Source organism: Pipistrellus hanaki (genome assembly GCF_964339955.1).
Source record: "Pipistrellus hanaki genome assembly, chromosome: 9".
Taxonomy (NCBI): Eukaryota; Metazoa; Chordata; class Mammalia; order Chiroptera; family Vespertilionidae; genus Pipistrellus; species Pipistrellus hanaki.
Genome location: NC_140511.1, coordinates 50,134,003 through 50,159,120, shown reverse-complemented (window position 1 = coordinate 50,159,120; position 25,118 = coordinate 50,134,003). Strand labels below are relative to the sequence as shown.

Genomic DNA, 25,118 nt, shown 5'->3' with positions numbered 1-25,118 from the left:
CTTTCAAGAAGGAGATCCCAAAGCGGGGCCCAGGAGCATGGGTGACCTTTTCCAAATATTACCCCCAGGTAATATTTACATTCAGAGTGCCCAGCGCAGCCCCAGAGAGCCCCTCGGCACCACGTGTGCAAGTCCCCACCGGCAGGTTAGGGAAGACCGGCCCCCTCAACGAATGCCCGTGTTCCAGGTCTGAGCAGCTTCCATGGCAAAGAAGAGAGGAAACGAGGAGCTTTATAAAGAACCACATTTATTTCCATTTACAGCATCATATACCATAAATAAAGCTAAACATCGTTCGCTGTGTGCAAAATACAGGGTTCGGTGTGGCACTGGACGTGACCACGGAGGGTCACAAACATGCGCTGGGGGCGGGGGGGGGGGCGGGAGGGGAGGCTAGCTGACGAGGGGGCTGGGGGAGGGGAGGGAAGTCTTTGGTTGACACTCTATAAAGGGAGGGAGACTCTGCAAGAGAAGATGAGAGAGAGCAATGACTGGGATCTGCACGGGGGCAGTGAGGGATGCAGCATGCAGGGCGGGGCAGCCAGGCCCGGGGTCAGCGTGTCGGGGCCACGTGCGGGGCAGATGCCTCATGCAGCCTGAGACCTGAGGCCCTGGCCTGCGGTGCCTGGCACTTGGACTGTCCTGCTGCTCCAGGGAACGAGTCAGCAGAGAGAGCAGCTTTGAGCAGGCCTGGGGGTTGGGGGATGAGACAGAACCTGGCCGCCGCAGGCCTGGGGTGGACTGAATCCTTTCTCAAGGCCATCCCTGGCCTGGGGCGCAATGGCTCTCGGGCAGCTTCTGCCTCCTCGGCGGCTTTGTGAGCCACGCGAGGTAAGAGAGAGCCACCACGGCAACACTTAGCATCCGTGGGGCAGGCTGCAGCAGGGAAGGGGCGTGCTAGGAAAACTGCGGTGTGTGGCCAAGGGCAGAGTGTGGATGGAGCGGGTGAGGAAGCTGGGCGTACTGCTTTCATCCCTCCGAAAAGGGTGGCCTCTGGTTTTGATCAAGGACATCGATGATCTCCAGATCAGAACCAGTTGAAGCTGGTATGCACGAGCTTTTTCAGAGGCTCCTAGGCAGAGGTGTTCTTTTCACAGGTGACCGAGCCCCCCTACGGCACTGTCTCCCATCAGAGCCAACCCTCCCAGGAAAGTCAGAGGTTTGGTTTGGCTTGGTCAGTGCAACCGGCAAAGCATGCACGCAAGCCACAGAGGGGCAGGTGGGCACGCACCTGGCGGGGCCGGGCTGCCGGCTCCCAGGTCAGTGGAGTCGGAAACAGCTTTGGCGCTGAACTCCGCCCCACGCTGTTCGCCCACCATGCCACCCAAGGAGTCGTTAGTACACAAGACGCTTGCAGTGAGCACAACCAAGGCCGCGGCGGGAGGACGGTGCGGAAAGCGGCGTAGGGATTAGTCAGCCCCACTCTCTGAAAATCCGCAAGGAAACCAGTCACCTCAGATAGCAGAAGTGTGTCAGCCAAGAAGTGGGTGCAGCACTGGAAGGCTGAAAGGAACTGACGGCCACAGTGCAAGGTTGGAAAGAGAGAGACAGAAACGAGAGTTTAGTTTTTTTTTTTTTTTGGGTGGGGGAGGAGGGGGAAAGGAAAACGACCGACAACGAGAGGAGACGTGGGAATCAAGGGAAACAAGGCAATCGTTTACAACGGGGACACTCCCCCACACGCTCACGGCTTGCTCCGGACAGGGGAACCTTCCTGGTGGTGCGCAGCCCATCCCTGCAGCAGTGGGCCCGTGTGGTTTGCATCTGCACCCATGGCCCCCATGTCCTCTCGGCCCCGGTTTTACTCCAGTGTCCAGTGTCTTATAGTCGCTCTTGAACCCATTGTGGAGGCTTAGAGCCCCGCCCCCCCACCCCCTCTGCCTGGGATCCACTGTGTGTTCGGTGCTGCCCACCAGGAAGGTTCAAAGTCGTAGAACATACAGACTGACAGGCACACCCTGTCTCACCAGAGGAATGCAAACATGTCCCTTTACGGCCACCCATGACCTTCTCGGCGATTCTAACTGTGGCTCCCGGAACCCGCACAAGGCTCCTCGGCCTGCCCTGCGCTGACGGGGACAGTGACACCGCTGAGCGTGTGTTCTCACGGGCGGGACCCAGAGAGCCTACCTTCCAGAATCAAACATACAGTGACTCGAGGGCTTCTCCCGCCACGCTGAACGTGACAATCCCAGCACAGCGTTGGGAAAACACAATGCAAGTCATCGGACTGAGAACAGGCCCCACAGGACTGAGGTGTTGGTCCCCACGGGCGTGGCCTCAGCCATCCCCCGTTCTCCCCGAGGACTTCAGGGAAGTGTTTGTAGAAATGCCTTCCCCCTTCTCAGCCTGTAGGAACGGGCCATCTCCAAGCCCTCAGGAGCTCCGGCTCCAAACCCTCACCTGGTTCCATCCCCACATGGCCTCGAGGAGATAGATCTTTAGGGGGACAATGCGTGGAGGTGTGTCTGGCTTGGCAACTCTAGCTACACCGGGCAGGGCAGGGGCCTTTTTCTGTCAGCCTCTCCCTTGTCCCACTGGACCCAGCAGCTGTGCATGTCCAGGCAGCGTGGATCGGGCAGCTTAAGCCTCCTCCGGACGCCCAGAGGGAAGAATGCAGGTAGGCCAATGCTTGGTTTTGCCCCTCTAATAGGATATATTTCTTTGCATCAGTCAATGCACAGCTTCTACTCCCAGCCTTCCCTGCCAATCAAGACACAGGGGACCTTCTCTCTGGAGGTCTTATGCATTCCTTTCCTAGGACAGCGTGAAAAAAAAAATGGTTTTGGACTGCTTTGACCAAATATGCACATGCCCGGGTTGCCAGCTCGAGTGGCTAAGCAGCCAGCATGTCTGCAAGTAGTGCTCGCTTCCCAGAAGTATTACCCTGAGGTGCTAACAGATGCCCTCAGTCCCAAAGGACAGGACGGAGAGGGCAGATTCCTCCTTCAGCCTGACCAGGAAGGACCCTGAGGGGCCTTGGCTCAGAAGACAGCCTGGGCTGGGGGCCTGATAGGGAGCCCCAGGGGTGGGGGCTTTGGGTCCAGGCTGCCTGCTGACCCGATGTGGCTCAGCAGGGTCAGGTACCAATGGGCTTTTCTGCAGTGCTCGGTGGTGGGCAGGGAAAATGCTTGTTTGTAGCAATCTGCACTAAACCCCAGGGTTCTCTATCATTTGGTTGTAATTTGGGATGGGAGGTGGGGGAAACTTTAAGCTGCTATTTTACATCAAAACAAGGGAGCAAAACAGTCCCAGAGGGAGGACACAGAACAGCCAGCTACACACTGCCATGCGCTTTGCACGCTTTATTCTACATGATTCTCCTACTCTTCTCTTCTAACATGAGTATGCTTCCATGTTGCAAAAAAATTGCCCCCCTCTCCCCTTGACATGTGGCATCCGGGTACATAAATCGAGAGGCCCTGGTTAGGAGATGGCACGCTCACTTTTGCTGACATAAAGCCCAAACCTGTAACGTGGCAGGCAGTGACTATTACTGCAACTGACGGGTGTGGAAGGGGTTTGTCCTACCAGTTATAAACTTCTAACCCGTGTTTCAAAATTTCAACACGCATTGTAAAAAAAAAAATGCTTGTTCTTGGATTATTAAAAATTAAATATTGAAATGTAAACCTAGAAATACAGTTCACTTTGGTATAAAAGAAATGCAGATCTGTAAAAACATCCTTCATGTCGCGCTGGCCCCAGCACCCTGACAAGGCTGGCGCGGGCGGCCAGCTCTTTGGCTTTCGCAAACACGTGGCCATCTGCCCTTGGGGCAGCGCCCATCAATAGAGCTTGTCGGGGAAGTGCCCGAGTACCCAGTCGCGGATGTTCTCGAGGGACTCCTCGGACTCCCGGTACATGGAAGCCAGGACCTCGGAGAGCACCCACAGGAGGGGCAGCCCGAGGCTCAGGAGCTCGTACGTGAAGCAGTAGTTGTAAGCATTGTCCCTGAAATGCAGGCCGAGGGCGCGCAGGAGTCCCCGGATCCAGTTAAGCAGGCTCCGGGGGAGGTGGAGCAGGCCCCAGGGCAGCCTGAGAGGCCAGCTTAGCGCCTTCCTAAAGGAGGAGGTGGTGATACCTGGGGGGCTGCCCGTTGGGGGGCCCAGGGCAGCGGCTGCACAAGAGCTTTCCGTGGGAGGTTCTTGCCGAGGGGCTTCGTGCTCCGGCCACATTCCCGCCTCCTGAGAACCATCAAAGAGAGGCAGTGAGTTCACGATTCTCACACAGGAACCCTCTGGCAAAGCAGACAGAGAGAGCCAATAAAAATAGAACTTAAGCTTTGACCTATGAACCAGGGGGTCACGGTTGGATTCCGGCCAAGGGCACATGCCTGGGTAGCAGACTCGATCTCTGATCTCCAGTGTGGGGCGTGCAGGAGGCAGCCAATCAATGATTCTCTCTCACTGATGTTTCTCTCTCTCTCTCCATCTCCCTGCCTCTCTGAAATCAATAAACATACATTTTAAAACATTTGAGCTTACTATAGCAACAAAGTCTAACCTATTCCGGTGCGCTCTCTCTCTACGAGACAAGCAGTTGTATAGACTTATCTATACAATATCTACAATAGAACTTGGCAGAACCAGCCTCAGATAATCTCATGCCCATGCACTGCCGAAGGGGGGCTGACCATGGGCACACCTTTCCTGGGGGACAGATTGATCACGGGGCTCACAATCCTTTACAACACACGTCCTTTGACTCCAATCACATTTCTAATGATCTGTCTTAAGTGAATAATTTGAAATATGGATAAGTATGCATGTGCAAAGATGTTCACTATAAACATACTAAGATAAATGTGTTAAATAACATGAACATTCAACAATATGGGAGTCACTAAATAAATTATTGACCATATCTTATAGGCACCCAATTCTATGCTCTTAAAGGAGTTGTAATGTCATGGGAAACTGTAGCGGTAGGATTCTGACCAGATACAATTCTTACACAGAGGAAGTCTGGAAGGAAGCACCTGTCACAAAATCACGGTTTTCTTAGGATAGAGTGGCAGTGAGTCTTTAACTTTCTTTATGTATCTAATTAACTTATCCATTTTTTCTGCATTGAGCTTAGATTAACGCGTTATTGGGGTGGAAAAAACTGTCAGTAGTGGCTCAGGGCTGGTAACCCATGGAGGTATTTGCTAAGAGCTGCCAGAGGGGGCACTCTTACAAGCCTGTCCCTCATCACGTTGCTGATTTCCAAGGGCCGAGAGCCATGGTCTGCAAACTGTGGCTCGTGAGCCACATGCGTCTCTTTGGCCCCTTGAGTGTGGCTCTTCTACAGAATGCCATGGCCTGGGCTAGTCTATTTTTAAAAAGTGGCGTTAGAAGACATTTAAGTTTAAAAAATTTGGCTCTCAAAAGAAATTTCAATCGTTGTACTGTTGATATTTGGCTCTGTTGACTAATGAGCTTGCCGACCACTGGCCTTGAGAAAGGACTTGGAAACCTCAGCAAAGGTTGGCCCCATACTAGACATCCCTACAAACAGTGCCCAGTGTTCCTGGTGGGGGGCGGAGGGGGAGGCTGGCTGGAGGGAGGCGTGGAGAAGACAGGGCCCAGCAACCATGGGGAGACAACTGGCAAGTTTTGCATGGTTGAGCCAATAGCCCCATCCCTGGCACATGGGAAAGCTCTCTGGGCTTCTCCTGAGAGGCCAGCACAGCCATGTACCTGGGAGTTGGCACAGGGGGATGGGGTGTGGCGGGGGGGGGGGGCGTGGGGGAGGAGGACAGAGGGATACACCTTGCAGGTCTTCTGAACCGACTGAGGCAAAGGCACCATCACAGCAGGGCAGAGAGCCCTCTTCCTCATCTACGAGTCTCGGTCCTTCTAGGGCCAGAGATGTTGGCCCAGAGTGCAGGAACCCTTGAAAACCTCCTCCTGCCCAGAGCCCTTCCCTATTCCAAGGCAAAACGTACCTCTCTTTGTTGCTTCAGATCTGCCCGTCTCTTCCGTTGCTGAGTATTGGTTTTACAGTGAATGAAATGAGGCTTGCAGAAAAACTTGCCTGTAAAAAGAAACGCGCACACACAGGTGGTTTTTGTGTGTGTGTTTCCCCTGTAAGTCAGACCCACAGGAGGCCTGAGCCAAGGGCCCACCCCTGTCCAGGTCAGACGACGCAGTCACGGGAACAAACCCCGGGCAGCTCCCTCTTGGGAAGGGGCTTCTGTCTCTGGTCTTAAAGGGGCACTGATTCAAGGCCCAGGACCCTTTGCTGCCTCAGAGGGACGGGGTTGAACCCCTCAGCGAATCCAGAAAAGCCTTCTTTGCTCACTGTTATGTCAGTGGCAACCGCGATGGGGATAATGGTAATGGTAGGGAGCGCTTCTGTGGGACTCACAGTATAGCAGGCACTCTTCTAAATGCTCCCTGAGGATGAACTCACCCACCCTTACAACAACCTCAGGCACTAGGTACTACTGGTATCCTCATTTTACAGACGAGAAAACTGAGGGACCAGGAGGTCAGAGAACGGGCCCAAGGTGACGGGGCTAGGAAGTGCCACAGCCTAGATTTGAACCTGGCACTTGCCTTTGAAGGTCTGAAGTCACGAGCAATGTCATCTTATCTGACAGTGCAAATGTCCAAGGCTGAAAATTAGAAAACGACCCCTCGCCCAAATGAGTGCAATTCCTTCTCCCGTGACCTCTGATCAGCTCCTCGTCAGAACGGATGCTACTATGGGTGGTTATTTTTCGAATGCCCGCATTACCAATACTACTCCCATCCACATGCTGTCATCTATTGGACCCGTATAACACAAGCGGTGTGCTGCTGAGCATGTGTCTCCACAACCTTGGGGAGATGGAAGGCGGTGAGACCGAATGAGAAAACATATACAGAGCTGGCGGCATGCGGCAGGTGCCCTCAGGGCCAGCACCCACCAGGTGTGGGCGCTGCCTCTCCCCCGGAGCCCCTACCCCTGCCCCCTGCCCCTGCCCTCTGCTCCCTGCCCCCTGCAGGTGGCTTCTCTGTCCAGAGGACCCTGACTCCCTGGAAAGCTTTCCCCATGACATTGAGCTCTCTGGGAGTTGCTGGGTGTCCCAGAGCCTCCAGAGGGACAGGAGCCCACAGGGCTGTCCCTGGAGGAAGGCGCTCACCTTCCTCGCAGTCGAAGGCGTAGGCGGCCAGGCGCAGGGTGGTGGCGCAGACGCTGCAGCGGAAACACTCCCGGTGGAAGAAGTGGCCCTCGGCGCTCAGCCTCTCCATCACGTACACGCGCTTCTTGCAGAAGTAGCAGGTGTCGCTGCCGCCCAGGTTCAGGGGAAAGGCCTTTCGAGTCGTCTCCTGGGGAGCACAGGGCACCAGAGGAAGAGCAAGGTGTTAGGAGCTTTGGAACAAGAGGCCCGGCTGTTAGACATTCCGGCCTGGTCCTGGGGACGTCCTGGCTCTGCTCACGTCACTGCAGACGCTGCAGCAAAGAGAGTGGGAAGAAATGAGCCCCACAGAGCCCCCCAAACTGCAGGGGCTGCTGTGCAGTGTGTACCAGGCCAGCCGGCCACAGGCAGGCCCGGAGGAGGGGGCCTGTCCCCAGCCGGGCTGCCCTGGTTTCAGGAGGGGGTGATGTCTCCTGGGCTAGGTGCGGGCATTTCTTACAGATATGCCTGCCCAGTGACACCCTCTCCAGCTGCCTGCCCCAGCGGTAGGTGTTGTCGGGTATAGAGTGAGGTCATTGAAAGAATGTTTTCTACATCTTCTGTCCCCTGCAGCGACTTCAGTCAGGCAGGGAAAATTGTGGCATCAAAACTGTTCAAGAAAAAAAATAAAAAACTGTTCAAGAGAACTGCAGAAAGGGAGGGGCTATGCCCCCCAGCCCACCAGGCTCCAGTCGAACTCCTAAATAAAAGGAGGGGGAGGGGAGCACGGGGGTGACCCTGAGTGATTCTAGGGAATGTGCCCAAAGGGAGCAAAAGGGATTGTCAGCCCAAATCTCTGGGGATGGCAGGAAGTGGCCATCAGTCTGAGAAAGGGAGAATTATATATATAAAAAAAAAAGGAATGTTTTTCCACCACTGAATTCTCAACCTAATGCAAAGGGCTCCTCGGACACTAAACATGGACAGAAAGGGATGCCCGGCCGCGTGAAGGCCTCGCTGGGCCTTTTGCTGAGCTCCCGGCAGCAGTGAAGGTGCTTGGCCTTGGGAAACAACCCCCAAGGTGGCCGGGTGGTTTGTCTTTAAGGATATGCAGCCTCCCTCTTCCTCTGCTCTGATCCGGCCATTCCCACCCCCTCTGTCCACGAGAAGGGGCACCTTGGAGAGGGCCAGGCCCTCCTCTCTGGGTCCTGGGTGCCCTCCCCGGAAGGCCAGGGCCGGAGTCTGCGGGGGACGCTAGGGGTGCGTTCTTACCAGGTCTGGAGAGGTGGCCTGGGCCTTAGGCCTGTGATCATTCATGTACAGATTGACCAGGACTTCGGCTGCAGCCCCTATTCCGCTGGACACTTTCCCTACCGTCAGCTACCCGAGAGCAGAGGGAGAGGAGACAGAGACAAGGCAAGACCAGTTAGCACTGAGAAGGAAAGCAGGGAAGGGCTGGATGTGGGACAGGGCTCCACACCCACATGCAAACAGCACCCGGCGACCTGCGACAGGCAGACCCAGCCCGGAGCGGGCACAGGCACTGCCGATGGAGCGAAGGACAGAACAGAGCCCTTTGACCCTCGGGGAGCCTGGTGACTCGGAGAACTGCACCCACTGGGGGTGCGGGGCCTTCAGGAGTCAATACTCAGCGCACAGATGGGGTGACAGAGTCCAGAGAGAGAAAGGGTCTATCCAAGGTCACTTAGCAAATAAATGTCCGCATGTACGTTCGGAAGGGGCTGCTGAACCAGCTGGGAGAGGGACACTCACCCTCCTTCTCACTGAGGGAACCCCAACCTAACAGCAACATTGGACCCGCCGCTCCAGAGCATGTTTGTGGTTGGGGGTGGGTAGGTGGGGGATTGTGGAGAACGTGGCTGCGGCGACTGGCCCCTCGACTCTGCAACGCCTGCCCCTCTCAGGAGCAGCAGCTGCCGGGCCGTCACCGCCCCCTCCCCGCTGGCCCGGCCTGGGAGAGATTAGGGTTCTGCTTTCAAGCACACACTCTGCAATCGTCACAAATGCCAAGACTCTTGGCTCCTGCTTTCCAGAAACGCTCAGGTGCACTGGCTAAGGGCAACAGGCTGCTGTTCGCCTGATGCTCCATCCCCTGCCAGGCCCCACCCCGAACCCCGCTGAGAGGGTCTGCAGCATAGGAAGAACTTTCTGGTTTTATATTAGAATAAAGAGGGAAGGCCAGAGTTACCCCCCTGTCCATCCACACTGCCCATGCGTGGCCATCTCCCCTGGCCCAGTGTGGGGGCCGGCTCCGTGTGCTTCTCCAGAACGTCACCGTGGTGAGGCCGGGATACCCACGGGCAGCCATGGCCTCCTGAGTCGGCAGAGACTGAGACTGTGCTTTCTGGGGCTTTGCTACAAGTCCCTAATGAGGCCTTATTAACCACTTAGCTAATAAGCACTTTGTATCGCTGAGCTCCCGTGTAATGCTGACTTAGGGAGCAATTAAGGAAGCACGCGGAGGGCTGTGTGGTGGCTGGGGGTGTTGTCCCAACACATCTGTGAGCCGTGAGCCTGCTCAGGGGTTCTAACAGCACAGGGCACTGTACAGTCCCCTGGCCAGGGGATGTCAGGGTGAAGACCAGACCTGACCAGGAAGGCCCCTTCCTCCCAGTTGCATTCACTTCCCACTCGGTGACAGCGCTGTGCCTCCTGTGGCACTGAGCCTCCAAGAACACTAGGCATCTGCCAAGTTAGTGAGTCCAAAGCATCACTGTCTGTGCAGCTTCACAGGTCCGTGTTCTGGGACCTTTCTCCTCTGTAGACGGCCCTCACTGGGCTCTGCACGCTAAGAACAACGAGGCTCACCAAGGACGAGCGGCTGGCTTTTCTCAGCAGATTCTAACGGGGATGTAATTACTGCCACAAGCTCCATCGCCAGAGGCTGCGGACGATGACTAGATCTCCACAGGGAGACATTCCTAAAGCAATCCCATTACTCCCGGCTCGGAATAAGATGGCCTCTGCCTGGCTGTTGGAGCCTTTCTCGCCCTGCTCCGAGCCGGCCTCTCTCCTCTCTGGTTTGCATTCCCTGACGTCGTGACCCTGTCTTAGTCACCTCTCCACCCCTGGCACAGAGCAGATGCGCTGAATGAAGGAGGAAGCAGGCTCCCAGGTCCTTTTGTCTCCAAACAATGGTCATGTCCACCCCCCCACCCCCGCCCTGCTCCCTTGGACCTGGAACTCAGCCAAGAATACCAAGTGTCCAGGCTGTGCTTCTCCCCAGAGCTGGGCCACCTGTGGCCACCGGGCCTGCTGGGAGCCTCATAAAGCCCACAGGGGTCAGGCTGGGTGAGAGGGAAGCTCCCAGGGCCTCGGAGCGGGGGGTGGGGTGGGGATGGAAGAGACACCAGAGGGGGAGGTTTCCACAGGCAGGGCCCAAGGACCTCTCCTGGGCCTGCTGGGCAAGGATGATCCTCACTGAGGAGTCCCTGCCTGGGAAGCAGCAGGGAACAGGCTAGTGGGCCGAGTCCTCAGCCACATGCCAGGGGAAGGGAGGGCATGGTGAGACCCCCTTTCCTGAAGGGGTCTGGATATTACATGCTCAGAGCTGAGACACAGGCAGGCCTTTGGGGCTATGACAGCACCCCCCTGAGTGGGAGCCCATATCTGTGCCTTTGACTCTGGTGCCCGGCACTGTGCTCTTCAGCATATGCATCTAACCCTCATGGCCTGTGGGTGGGTCTTACCGCCATGGGCAGCTGTGGCTCTGGGAGTCCCTAACTCCCTGCGGCTGCACTGCTCCCAAGTGGCCAGGATGGAAATGGAAACGTGCAGGTGAGTTCTTTGTCTTCAGAAAGAGAGGACTCAACTTGCATTTTAGGTGAACGAGCTTTCTTCTAGAATTCTCCTCCACTGGGAAAACAGCCAGCACATTCACTGCTTGCTTTAGGCTTTTTTACCACGTGAGGTCACTGCCTTATTCCAATCACCCCGAGGAGTAGCCGCTGTCATCTCCGCTCTACAGGAAGGGCTGAGCGGCCCACGGACTCGCCCCAGGTCACGCAGTAATCGGTTCTCTGACGCCAAGCCCATAGCCTTCTCCCTACAGCAGCCTGCCTCCCTGCCACCAGCACTCTGCACAGGGAAACCACCCCGGCTGGGTTGCACGTAGGACACATCCAATGAGCTGCCTAGTTTATCTCTGGGACAGAGAGGAGGACAGTGAGGTTGGAGGCAGCCTTGAGATCTATCCTGTGTCAGATGAGACCAAAGCAGATTGCGGCCTGCGACTGCCCAGCTTCCTGCAAACATGCAAAGCTCTAGAGTAAACCCTGCAAATCCAGTTTTAAAGCAAACACCCAGGAGGGGAGAGAAAGCTCCCTTTGCAATGCACACTGCTCTCAGACCCGGGAGGACTAACCACAGTCCCCAGCCCCATGAGGCCGTCCCTCTTGATCAGCTGTGCAAACACTCAGCCTCTACATTGTTCTTAACAATAGCTCAGCAGAGGGCACATGGCTAGCAGCCGGGCAGAAGCCAGAGGGGCAGTGGCCACCCTTCTTAAATGAAGAAGTCAACTAACAGGTGAGGGGGGCTGACACGCTGCAGGTGGGCTGGTTTGATGGGATGGATGAGTCTGGTGGTGCTGAGGACATAAGACTGGATTTGATTCCATAGTCTAAGGCAGTGGTCGGCAAACTCATTAGTCAACAGAGACAAATATCAACAGTACAACGATCGAAATTTCTTTTGAGAGTCGAAAACGAGCTTCTGTGCACGGGCCACAAAGTTTCAATCACACAGTACGTGTGCGTCGGCACATGATATTTTGTGGAAGAGCCACACTCAAGGGGCCAAAGAGCCGCAGGTGGATCGCGTAGTTTGCCGACCACTGGTCTAAGGTCTAGAAAGACAAGACTCTGGGGTAGAATCTGGGCCCTAAATGGGAAGGCCTCAAGATTCTCTGAAACTGTTCAGGTCAAAACTAAACAAACAAACAAAAACCAGCAGTATCACTCTGAAATTTAAGACAGAACATCCGCCTGAGAGGGTGGGTTTGTGTAGTCTGAAGGCAGTCGGTGGCCCAGGTTTCTGTCCCCGTGAGTAACTTGTGCTCCTGATGGCCAGTCCAGCTACGTCTGCTCCCATGAGGAGATGATTATCCTGGATCCGCAAAGTTGCAGTGTGGGGGAACTGGGATGGGAACAGGGACAGGCAGCCCTGAGTGGCCACAGACTAGCATCAGTTCCCAAGTGCACTTCCCTTAACCCAGCTGCCCCGTACAGAGGGAGACTCGGGTCACTGGGCCACGAGAGAAGCCCGCAATCTGTTGGAAGAAGCAGGAGGCTCTCAGGAGGGAGACTCCCTGAGGCCCACCAGCTGAATGACATTGTCACCTACTGTAAGGGGTAGGCATCTCGTCTATGGGGAGACCTCACTCTGATGGATTCTGCATGTGCACAGCCCACTGCAGAGTCAATGGTGGGGTGTGGTAAGAGAGGGAGGGAAGTTGGGGGGGCGGGGTGACCATACAACTGGCAACATTCTCTCCTTAGTGCTTACAATGGCTTCACAGCGAGCCCTGGAAGCTCCGTGAGCATCAGGTACAACCTGAGTGCTTTTCGCAAATGGAGAAACTAAAGCACAGAGAGGGCAAGTGACTTGCCCTGGCCCTTTCCGAGAGCCCCCCCATCATTCCCAGCCACACTTCTGTGAAAGGCACACAAGGTGGATGCTATTAAGACAGCCCAGCTACACCATCATTTGATGGCTAAGGTTGGCTTAGGAGATGGGATAAGAAAAAAGAAAAATTGGAGAGAAACAAGGAACAAAGAAGAAAAGCTCTAGAGGCGGTAGCCAGGGGCCTGGGGTTGGCCATCCCAAAGCCCACCCCATCTGCGGCCCTCCCTCCATTCACACTGGGACCCCTGGGCACTCGTCTCCTCCCCGTTTTCTGTTCTGTGGCTTCTTCTCGGTTCTCACTTTCCCAGGAAGGACCTCCTGTTACCCCATTAAAATTGCTACCCTCCCCTTGCATGCCAAGCCCCTGCTATCTGCTAATTTTCCATAGGAAGTATCATCTTATCTTCTGACATATGGCATAACTTACTTCTGTATCATATAGCTGTTGGTTATCCCTCCTATTAGGAGGCAAGTCCCATCAGGGCAGGGACATAACTCCTGCTCACTGATGCGCATCTCAAGAACCTGAGATGCTGACATCAAGCTGTCACTCAACAAATATTTATCTAATGAGTGAACGCTTCCTCATTGACTCACTGAGTGCCCTCGGTGTGATGCTATTTGAAGAGCCATTGGGGAAGCCGTGGCCAGGGCCTCCTGTGATGCTGTGACAGGAGACAATCCCGCTGACAAGAAGCGTCTGTCACACCCAGAAGCCCCACATGCACCCAGGCAGCTGCCTTTTGCCATCACCCAGGGAATTAATACCTACAGAAACCACGTCAGGGAGAGTGGGGAAGTGTGGTGGCTCTGTCCTCAGACCCGACAGGGCAGTGAGCAAGCCAGGCCATCCTGAGGTCAAAAGAAAAGCAGAGGCAAGAGAGGGCCTTGACCAGGACCAGCCAGAGAGGGGCTGGCCAGAAACTAGCAAGGCGTGGGCTGATGGCTTAGCCCCGAGCATGAGCCACTGTCTGTCTATGCTCAAGTGCCCTCACCTTTTTCCACAGCAGGAAGCACTCCTCACTTCAGAGTAGCCTTTTTGCCCTTCCGTGAGGAGTGTTTTTAGTGAGGCTGATGACAGAAATGCCAGTTTCCACCCATACAGCTCACCATCACACAAGCCAGGAATCATGCCCTTGTACATGAGAGAATGGAGGCCAAACAGGTGAGGAGACTGATCAAAGGCTGGCCTGGGACAAGATGTGGGCATCTCAGCCTTGGCTATTTTCTTCTCCTTCTTTTTGTAAATATATTTTTATTGATTTCAGGGGAGAAGGGAGAGCGAGAGATAGAAATATTCTATATAAATAAAACCTCAATATGCAAATTGTCCAAACAGCAGAATGACCAGTCACTATGAGGTGCACTGACTACCATGGGGCAGATGCTCAACTCAGGAGCAGTCCCTTGATAGCCAGTGTGCTCCCACAGGGGTAGCGCCGCTCAGCCACAAGCCAGGCTCGTGGCTGGGGAGCGGGCCTAAGCTGGCAGTCGGATATCCCCCGAGGGGTCCTGGACTACAAGAGGACACAGACTGGGCTGAGGGGCCCACACCCCCCTCCAGTGCACCAATGTCATGCATTGGGCCTCTAGTAAATTATAAGAATCATTGATCGTCTGCCTCCTACACACCCCACACTGGGGATCAAGCCCACAACCCCAGCATGGGTTCTGACTGGGAATTGAATTGTGATTTCTTGGTTCATAGGATGATGCTCAACCACTGAGCCACACCGGCTAGGCAGCCTTAGCTATTTCCAGTGGACTTGAAGACAGAAAACGTGTTTCTCCATTCCAGGGATTTGTTACACCACGATGGTGACCTTGGAGGAAGCGGGGGTGTGGTGGGGGGTTTTGATAAGATTCCTTGCTTGCTCCTTTCTTAGAGACTGTATCTGCATCCTTCTTCCCACAGTGGTGGGGTGAAAGGGGGCCTATCCTCCAGCTACACATGAGGAGGCAATTTCTAATTTCCCACTAACACGGCAGCAGGGGGCTGATCTGTGCATCAGCTAACAGCTCAGAGGCAAATGAGTAGTCACTCTAATGAGGGGTATTCAGCCCCGCGGCCGAGCTCAGCACAGGCGGCCACTAGACAGACTGGATGTGTGCAGAGGAGCACAGTCTATGCGGAAGAGACTCCAAAGCCACTGCCATGTGCTACGGCTAAAGACGTGACCTCACGTCCGTTTCCAGGCTCATCCATCCCACGGCCACGCTTCTCCGGAGGCTGCCCCTCTCCCTCCCAGCCTGGGGGTGTTCTCAGCATATTGGTATCAGGAGGACAAGGGGAAACATGCAAAGTGCCCAGAGCCCACATGTAACAGTTGCTCACGGTGCATTTCATGATCAGTTTAAACAGAGGCAGCTCCCCACCTCCTTCCTCCTCCTTCCCTCCAAGCCAACCTCCGCACGGCTCTCCACGTCACTCTTCTAGAACACGGAGAAGAGCCTTCAGTGGCTCGTGGGAAGAGGAACCAAAGACATTCCTTACCATGAGAAGAGTGGGCTCGCTTTCATCCTCACTCTCTGCACCCCTATGAATACTTTCATCCCCAAGGTCAAGTCTCACCAGAATTCTGACCCTCCACCCATGCAGTCCTGTCTGCCTGCCTTTGCACATGCCAGGCCCTTTCTAAAATACCCTCCCCCTCCACCTTTCCCAGCATATCCTCCTTATAACCTCCAACACTCAGCGCCCACTCTCCCTCCTGTGAATCCCTCCAGGCCTTTCCCCTCTGAGTTCCTACGACCTTGCCCTTTATGCCTCTCCTAGAATTCATGTGTAGTGTTATATTAGGTTTGCCACATGAAACTGCCATTTTGTTAGGTCAGAAAGAGCCAAATAGTGGCAATTTCATATGGTAAAAAGTTCCTTATGTCTAGGCTGATGTGCTGTGTGCCATCTAGACTGTAGTAAGAGAAACCTCCTATTTCTCTCCTCAGCACCTGGCACAGTGGCTGGCATACAGTGTATCTAACTAAAGCTTGCTGGACAAATGAGCGGCGTTAGATGAGTTTTTGAGTGCTGCCTGATTCTGCGATGTTGCCGGATCCAACCCAAAACCAGAACCAAACCGGGGCCCGTTGGGAAGTATCTTACAGATTTCCATCTGAGCCAGGCGAAGCTCAGCTGGCTGTGCGGGCCGAGCAGAGCAGGGCGTCTCGGAACATGCAGGGATTGGGGGGAGCTGATGGTTCGGGACAACTACCTTTCTGGCAGGAGAAACAGAGTCAACAGCCGACGGAGAGGAAGCAGCAGCTGCTGGGTCAGGAGATGGAAGGCAGGAGGGAGAAGACGGAGGCTGAGTATGAGACAGGTCTTTAGAGAGGAGTTTATTCTGCACAGAACAGAAACAGAGGAGAGTGGTTATCCCCGGACCAGGCACAGCATGCTCGCCGGGGGGCAGCCCCTGCCTACGCATGCCAGGAGGGGAAGGCGCATCCAGGCCCGCCTCTCCGGACCAAGCAGAGGCCTCTGCCACTGGAGCTCAGTGGGGCTGTCTGGCTGCTGGCTCCATTTTCTGCTCCAACTCCCTTGTCACACTGTAACAGCTAGAGCAGGTCCACCCTGTTCCTAGCTGTGTGTGCCACAGACACCAGCCACGTCCCGAGGCCCTCACTCTGGGGCCTGGTAGAAAGTGGTAGGTGCAAGCTTAGCGAAGGAGAAGCCTGGGCTACTTCGGGGCAGATGGCCTCTGCAGCTGCAGGCACCTGTGCCACCTAAAAATGAGCTAAATAAATGCAAAGCCTCCTTCCCATGTCAGTGACTCTGGAGGAGGCCGAGTGAGAGACCCCGGGAGGAATGTTCTAGAGACCAGGTTTGTTGCAAGAGAGCGTCTCATGCATACAGGTGCTGTGGGACCTCCTATCAATTCTTTTGTCCCCTTGCCTGCACACACTCTTCTTTTCTGCAAGTTTCTAAATAAGCGCCTGGCTCATGGGGGGGGGGGGGGGGGCAGACTTTGTATTCTAAGGCTGTGGTCGGCAAACTGCGGCTCTTGAGCCACATTCGGCTCTTTGGCCCCTTGAGTTTGGCTCTTCCATAAAATACCACGGCCTGGGAGAGTCTATTTTGAAGAAGTGGCGTTAGAGGAAGTTTAAGTTCTAAAAATTTGGCTCTCAAAATAAATTTCAATTGTTGTACTGCTGACTAGTGAGTTTGCCGACCACTGTTTTAAGGCAAAGCCATTATTCTTGGCCCTGTGTTGCCTTTTGGGAAAGCGGAGTGCAGGTTATAGCATGGGGCTGACCGCTTCCTCCGTGTTTTCCTGATCAAGGCCACGGGGAGAGTCTCCGTCAGGCCCCCAAACATCATGAACAACTGGGCTGCTTGCACCTTAGAGGTGCTGTCATGTAATTCTTGCAACTGACCAGTTTGTCCTTTGTGCTGGCTCTTAGAAAGCTCAGAGCCTATTCAGAAGCCGTCTAGGATCTAACAGCCCGTGTTCCTGTTCAGTAACGTTTACCTTTGACCTGAGCTCTTCACTTCTCTCCTTGGTTTTCCATTTGTCCCAACTTATCTACTTATTTTAAGCATTCTTATTTGCATCTTTTTTAGACAGCGCCTTGAATTCTTCAGTGGCTGGACAAATGGACCGTGCCTCATGCTATAAAAGCACTGGGAAGGAGGAAACGGGAGCTCCAGAGACTGAGTCACGGCCGCCTCATGGGCTGTCTGATGTCCGGACTCCTGGGGCTGGGAGACCCCATTTACCTGCGGGAAATCCCCATGTCCAAACATGGAGGCCAGGTGAGCTGCCTTCTCCTTAATGTTCTTTTTGTGAAATTCCCTGTTGGCCAAGTTCTGAGCCCTCTTCTGCAGCCAAAGTGAGAAAGGAGAAAGAAAAAGAGAGAGTGACAGAGACAGGGATAGTGGGGTGTGTGGGGCAGTTAGGCAGGCTTGTCTCATTCCCCACACATAGGATGGGGGACAGGGCACGAACAGTAAGAGAAGGAACCCACCCTGGGCAGGCGGAGGAGGAAGGGGAATGGAAGGCACCCCCCTCTGACCCGGGCAGAGGCAGGGCGCAGGGTGAGGCTTTCACCTGGAGAATCTTCTCCTCCACTAGCTGCAGCCGCCGCAGCACCCCCGACAGGGCCAGCGCCCCCTGGCAGGCAGGGATTTCTTCGCGCCCCCCCAGCTGCAGGTCAGACTGGGCTCGGGCTCTGCGGGGCCGGCTCGGGCACTCTCCGCCAGCAGGCACTTGATTTATCTCTCGGAGCACATGCCCCGTCACAACCACGGAGGGGAACTGGAGAGAAGACAAATCAAGCTTCCTTCCCTACTAGGGCCCTTGCATTGCACCCCAACATGAAGATCCCCAACATGAGGATCCCAGGAGGACCAGGGGCCCAGGGCACACTAGGTGTCACCTTGAGTAAGACTCCAAACTAACCTCAGGTGCTGATTGATGGTCTACCATCTGCACCAGAATCACCTGATACCTCCTTTTCTTTCTTTCTTTCTTTCTTTCTTTCTTTCTTTCTTTCTTTCTTTCTTTCTTTCTTTCTCTTACATTTCCTTTTTAATTTATTCTGGCTAATAACATTATATAAATCTAACATCCTCCTTAACGTGACTGTTGGGCCTCCTTCCAGACCCACCGAATCAAAACCAGTACAACCCATATTCTCAACCCTAGACACACACTGCAGCCACCAGGGCCCTTTAACAAAATACCCAAGACCAGGCCTGACTTCCGGAGGTTCTTGTTGAATTGGTCTTGGGATGGGCACCAGAGATTGGTATTTTTTAAGTACTCTATTTTTTTTTTAATTGAAGAAAAAAAAATGTCCGTTGGGTAATTATTATACACTAAGACAACATCTCTGCTTCATGCCCACACTGACCTCATTCAACCTCCACTGCCCAGAAGCAACACACATGTCCCATGCTGACCAGCCGTCTCTGTATGCTGTGGTCAAAACAGTGAGTCTGTGCACATTCCCCACCCAGAGATGCCGGCTAGGGAAAGCCACAGCGCATGGCTGCCGCTGCACCTGCGAGGTGCTCGTCTACTTGGGCGCCAGGGGGACTGCGCCCCACCCCAGCCTTCCCCCTTCAAGGCGGGCAGCCAAACGGCCATCTACACCCATTCCGCCATCACTGCTACTTCCTCATCCCTTTACACATCAGCCTAGGTAAGTGGTCTGCAGCTAAAGCTGTGTTCCGGGGGCATCCGACAAAATAGGCCGCAGACTGTGTGGTGCGGTCTGTGTCCCCAAGCGAACAGACCACCAGAGAGAAGCACAGGGTTGGTCAGCAGATACCCAGGACCGATGGCATGTATGGAAGGACAGCATGCTGTGTCTGCCTCCCCAGAGAACCTATGATCAGCCCTACTCGGATGTGCAGAGGCCGACTGAGCCCACCCCTCTGCATCAGAGTCCCCTCTGGCTCCACCAAGACCCCGTCCACTGGGAGGAGCCCTACCTGCCTTTTCAGAGGAGGCGGCGGACTGGCGGTGAGATCTTCTGGCTGGAGACAGCGAGAGTGAACAGGAGGGTCAGAGGACGAGCGAACGACAGGCTTACCTGTCCCCGAGACATGGCGTTCCTGGGAGGAGGACGGGAAGTCCAAAATAGCAGCCGCAGGAAACACGAAGGAAAAGGCTGAGTCAGACTGAGAGGGAGGAGGAGAGGAAGGGAGGCGGGGAGCGAGAGTTTTCAGGTACAGAGAGAGCAAGTGTGCCATGTGCTGAGCTCTGGCCGGGCTCCTGCCAGGAAACCTGAGCCCTGGCTCTCTGTCCAGGAGGACAGCAAGGCCCGGAGTCCCCTCCTCGGGGACAAAGTGTGTAGTCAGGGAGGCCTTGCTGTTGGCTCAGACCTGGACACTGGACAGGCCCTGCCAGAGCCCATGCCTGGCCAGGGTGGCCGGTCCCCTTCTGCTGGAAATGGAAGAGCTTCTGGCCTACCAGGGGACAGGAGCTGATGGGAGAAGCTCTAGCAACACTCAGGGCTGCAACGGACCAGCCTCCAGAGGGGCAAGTGAGACAAAACGTCAGAGTAGGAAGTCTCAGAAAATGACCCCCTTATATGAAAGCCTGGCTTCCTGGAAAGGTCCGTTTGTCTGGAGGAGCACGGTCAACCTCAAGACCAAGGGGACTTCTATGATCACCTAAAAACCGAATTAACCTAGAGTCTGCCCTCCTCCTGAGAGGAGCCTCATCTGTCACGGGACAGGTATTGTCCAAAGAAAGATCAGTCCCCTTGCCCCAGGCTTTGGTAATGTGGCAGTGGCATCCCAGAGGCCTTCAGGGGAGCCAACTGAGCCATGCAACGCAGACCCCAAGCCAGAGTCCAGGAGAGGTCAGCTCAGCCTGATGCCTGACCTCAGCTTTGCCTGCTGTCAGCCTCACCTTCACCCTGGTCAGACACTCAGCCCTGCCAACCTGACCCGAGGGAAGAGAGAGAGAGGCACCACAACACTGGGGAAGTTGGTCCCCATTGCTGCAGGCCCACAGTAAGCTAAGACCCCTGACCCAGTTTCCCCTTGTTGGGTGGGTCTTCTCAACAAGGATTTGGTGCTCTCCCAGGCAGTCAACACTCTAAAGCTTCCTCCCGCTGCACACCTCATAGATAGCAGCAAACCAAGTCATGGTTGCAAAGTAAAGCCAAAGTAGGGAAAGGGTTCTTCTCTAATGCAGAACAGGCGTGGCAAACTGCAGTCCCCCAGCCAAATTGGGCCTGCAGCCTGTTTTGTAAATAAAGTTTAATTGGAACACATTGGTTTAGGAATTGTCTATGGCTGCTTTCCTGTGACAATGGCAGAGTTGAGTAGCTGAAGAGAGATCAGATGGCTCCTGAAGTCTAAAGTGTTGGCTACCTGGCCCCTTTTAGAAAATTCTGCTGACCCCGGGTCTGGAAGAAGGCTTGCTTGAGCAAGGTGTGGCTGGCATACCTGAAATACATCACTAGCCGGAACATTTCTGCTGGCTTCTCAGTTCTGGTCACCAAGAAGGCTGCATGTGAGCATGTGATGGGACTCACCTGCTTCAGGAGTGAAGGGTTCCGAGAGCTCTCCTCGAACTTGGCCAGCAGCTGACTTGCCATGGACTTGACTTTGTTCTGATTTCCACCTTCTTTACTGACACCGCCCTCTTGACTGGAGCCCAAACTCCGGCTGGAAAAGGCTGACCGCTGCAAAGTCCAAATCAGTGCATTAGTGGTTGTGTCCCAGAACCCAGATGTCAGGGAGGGGGCCTGGGGGCTGAGGACAGGGGACTCCTTTCCTGAAGAAGGAGACCTCCATGGTCTCAGGAAGTGAGGCACAAGCCGCAGGCAATGCCCAAGGACGGGCATAGCCAGGCTTGGGAGCCTGAGAGTTAGGGTTTGCATCCTGACTCTTTCTCTTCCCAGCCCAGTGGCCCTGGCAATGAACTTCCCTAAAGTTTCTGCGTCTGTAGAATGGGAGCGTAACACATTTCACATGGTTGCAACACTCACCAAAAAAATCAAATATAATAATGAAGCGGTGAGCAAAATCATTTTCAAAATACATCCTGTGGCTCCCAAGAGATGAATAGCAGGGGTGTGTGTGTGTGTGTGTGTGTGTGTGTGTGTGTGTGTATGTGTGTGTGAAGGGAGCAAAAGGGATGTCCTTGAGGCACAGGCTTTGGACATCTTCCTCCTTCCTCCTTGGCATTTCAATCCCAACTCCAATCTGCCACGCTCTCTTGGGGCTACCATTTAAAAACAACGTTTAATTGTGAAATAATTTTGGATTTATGGAGAAACTGCAAAGACAGCACAGACAGTTCCTGCATAGCCTCCTCCCAGCTGCTCATAATGGTAATATCGGGAGCAATCCCGATACTGTTACCATAACTAAGAAATCCACCCCGGCGTGATACCACGAACTACAGACTCGATTTGGACTATGCCAGTTTTCCCACACGCTTCCTTGTTTGGTTCCAGGATACAATCCAGGATCCTACACTGAATTAAGTCATGATTTCTCCTTAGTTCTCTCCCATCTGTACAGTTTCTCCATCTGTCTTTGTCTTCTAGGGCTTTGACAGTTTCGAAGGGGATGGGTCAGCTCTCGTGTACAAAGTCCCTTAATCAGGGGTGCTCTGATCTTTTCTCATGGTCAGACCGGGTTATGCATTTTGGAGAAGGATGCCACGGGGGTGAAGGGCTCCTCTCGGTGCTTTGTACCAGGTACATGATATCCACGTGACTAAGGACGGGTGAGGCGTTGGCTGTGATCTTTTGATGATGCTATTTTCTAAAATGGAGTTCTAGCACAACAGGAGGTCATGGTTCAATACCTGGTCAAGGCACATGCCCAGGTTTCAGGCTTGATCCTCAGTGGGGGGGCTTGCAGGAGGCAGCTGATCAGAGATCCTCTCTCATTATTAATGTTTCTCCCTCCCTCTCTGAAATCAATTATTTATACACACACACACATTATATATATATATATATATATATATATATATATATATATATATATATATGGAGTTCCATGTAAGGTTTCTTTAGCTCATCTGCTACAAATAAAGCCTGGAAAAGTACCAGTCTTCACGGAATGTTCATCTCCCCTTTCCATACGATCTGCTCCCACAGGCCTCTGGGTGAAAATGGCCCTGTTGTGTCCAGTGGGCAGTCTGCTTTCCCAGAAGACAACAAATCTCTGGGACAGACATTCTCAGGACAATAAAGACATTCCGGGGAAGCAGCAAGCTGCAGTCGGTTGTTTTTTTTAACAGATTCCCTAAGAGCTGCAGCCCCGTGGGAAACCTTGTCTGTGCAGCCACCCTGAAGTGCTGGACAAACAGCAACCGGAGTCACTCCCCACTTCAAAGTGGGAAGTGTGACTGCACAGCAACCCAGCCTGGAGGGCAAGGAGGGCGGGTTAACGGGAGGTCACTGTTCGTCCAAGGCCAAAGTCGCCGGGATGGTGGGTCGTGCAGACAGCACTTCCCAGACATGAATCACCAGGGGCTCCTTCAAAAGCAGATTTGGGCTCTGTGGGTCCAGGGTGGGCCCTGAGACTCCGAATTTTTAACCAGGTGATGCTGATGCTGCCGGGTCTAGGCCCACACTTAGAGTAGTGAGAATTGAGAAAGAATTATGGTTTGGTTCAATTTGACTTGGAAGCAAAGAAAGCTGGCCTGGAAAACAGCCCAGAGCCATCTCAGAAGAGACAGGTGCGACAGATTTCTTTCCACACTCCCCTCCTGAGCTGCTGTCAACAGAAAGAGCACAAACAGCCCCTCACATAAGGCCCAGTGAGAGGCAGGAGCAGGCACCTCCCTGAGACAAAGTGCATGTAAGGGACGCTTCTAAGGGGGAGGCCAGAGCAAATCCCAGGCACACAGGTGAGAGCCAACCCCTTAACCGGAGAAAAGGACATCTCTTCTGCCTGTCACTCAGCCTCCGCTTCCTCCTCTCAATCATCTCCCGGTTCGCTGGCTTCTGGCTCACAGCAGTAATTCTTAAAGGGATTCCCCCAAAGAAGTTCTAGTGGTTCAGACAGGGTGATTTGGACTCAGTGGGTAATATGAGTGTGAGCACATTTTAAGACACGAATGGAACTGCAGGCTTTATCAGCGCTTCCCTTGGAGCATCCCAGAAAATGGGCTGAGCAATAGGCAGCTCCCTCTTTCCCATGGCGGGCCTGGTGGCTCTATTCGTTACAAAGTTCAGCTGTGAGAACCAGCGTGCTGATCCCGGTCAAGGCTTCCACATGAAGCAAGTCACAGACATGAAGACACTGTCATAAAAATATACATTTAAGATGGGAGTCTTTTCTAAGACCTATAACTCAGGTATACTATACTATAACGGTGGTCGGCAAACAGCGGCTCACAAGCCACATGCGGCTCTTTGGTCCCTTGAGTATGGCTCTTCCACAAAATACCATGTACCCTAATTAAGTTAATAACAATGTACCTACTTATATAGTTTAAGTTTAAAAAATTTGGTTCTCACAATGGTGGGGGGGGGGAAGGAACATTTGTAATAATATGAACAATAAAAACTTATTAAAAAAACAAACAAACAAACAGAAGGGACATCTATAGTATTTTCAACAATAAAGAAATTAAAAAGAAAAAAAAATAAAAGAAAAAAAATAAAAAATTTGGCTCTCAGAAGAAATTTCAATTGTTGTACTGTTGATATTTGGCTCTGTTGACTAATGAGTTTGCCGATCACTGTACTATACAAACGACCCCACGTGCCTCTGTGTCATAATCGTGGCATCAGGCATCAGGCTAGCTAGAGCCAGCCTCCCGCAGTTCACTGACAACACCTGGGCTTGCTTTGGTGGGACTAGAACAGCCTATTCACATGAAGGCATCTCTCAGGTCTCTTTAAAGAGCTGCCTGGGGAAGCGGAACTGATACCCTCTTTTTCTGCTGATCAATTTTTCAGTAGCAGGAGAGAGATTCATGCCTGGTTTTGACAAAGTAATTTTCTCCCGTCACCAGAAGGTGGCACTTGCGGGCACTGGGACATTGGCCTTAAAGACACTGCAGAGAACAGGAAAGGTAGAAACAAGGATTAGGAGAAAAGCGGGACAGCTGGTGCCTCCTCACTGCTCACTATTGATAGTGATTACATATTTATCAGCATAGGTGCCATAGGTCATAGCATCTTATATGATCTTTGAAAACCCTGCCAGGTTTCATGCGTTTCCAATGTATCATTTGTAGTTTACAGACGTGAGCCCCACCCTGGCAGGCTCTGTTTCTCAAGGTCACATCGCTGGTAAGTAGTGGAGCGAGGACCAGAACCGACTGTCTTTCCACCTAGTCAAGCTTGGGGCTGAGCAGCTCCAGAGAGAGGAGAGCAAGGAGGGCCAAGGCGGCCGAGCCTGTGGCCACGGGCTGCCAGGCCACGGGCCTCTGTTGAAACCGACGCTGTGCACACGAACCTCGTGCAGGCTGTTGAAGCCTCTCCGCCTCCGTTTGTTCATGTCGTTATTCTCCTCCGTTTGGTTGTCCACCTGCAAAGGCCAAGACAGCACCGTGAGCTCAGAATCATCACGAACCAAGGATCCATCAACAGCCCTGGGCCAGCACTGGGCCCGCAGCCCTGCCTGCCCAGGAGACAGACGGGCACACCCTCCCCTGCACTGGGACTAAGGCTACACAGAGCTCCGTTCAGGCACAGGGGACGGGATGAGGTCTCATTCTACCTGGGGAATCACATCCCCAAACCCAGCTGAAACATCGCACAGCACAGACTCCCTGTGACAGGGCAAGGACCCTCCTTGCTGTGAACGTGACCTCGGTCCCAGACCGTGGCCTCCAGGGCTGCTGAAGCCCTTCAGGTGCTGCCTATGAGACAACCTCTGACAAGGTGCTGGCTCACCTCTCGGGCAGGATTCGTGGGACTCAGAGCAGCTGCCGATGAAAGTGGCGTCCAC

At 53.8% G+C, this 25,118-nt stretch overlaps 1 protein-coding gene across 9 annotated transcripts in view; it reads right to left on the bottom strand.

The window, feature by feature from the left end:
• MICAL2 (microtubule associated monooxygenase, calponin and LIM domain containing 2) overlaps positions 1-25,118 on the bottom strand; it is a 196,734-nt gene that overhangs the window by 64,503 nt on the left and 107,113 nt on the right. For 2 of the 9 annotated variants that reach the window (XM_084893500.1, XM_084893506.1), the window contains exons 16-20: positions 24,624-24,695; positions 20,729-20,878; positions 7,115-7,301; positions 5,933-6,021; positions 4,085-4,187 (exon numbers count right to left, since the gene is read on the bottom strand). In XM_084893500.1, coding sequence (XP_084749626.1) covers positions 4,085-4,187; positions 5,933-6,021; positions 7,115-7,301; positions 20,729-20,878; positions 24,624-24,695 — 601 coding nt within the window. Of the gene's footprint in view, positions 1-230; positions 1,514-4,084; positions 4,188-5,932; positions 6,022-7,114; positions 7,302-8,362; positions 8,471-15,948; positions 16,078-17,453; positions 17,556-17,784; positions 17,992-19,172; positions 19,296-20,728; positions 20,879-24,623; positions 24,696-25,118 lie in introns of those variants that run through there. The other 7 variants (XR_014795853.1, XM_084893502.1, XM_084893503.1 and 4 more) reach the window with 7 other exon arrangements.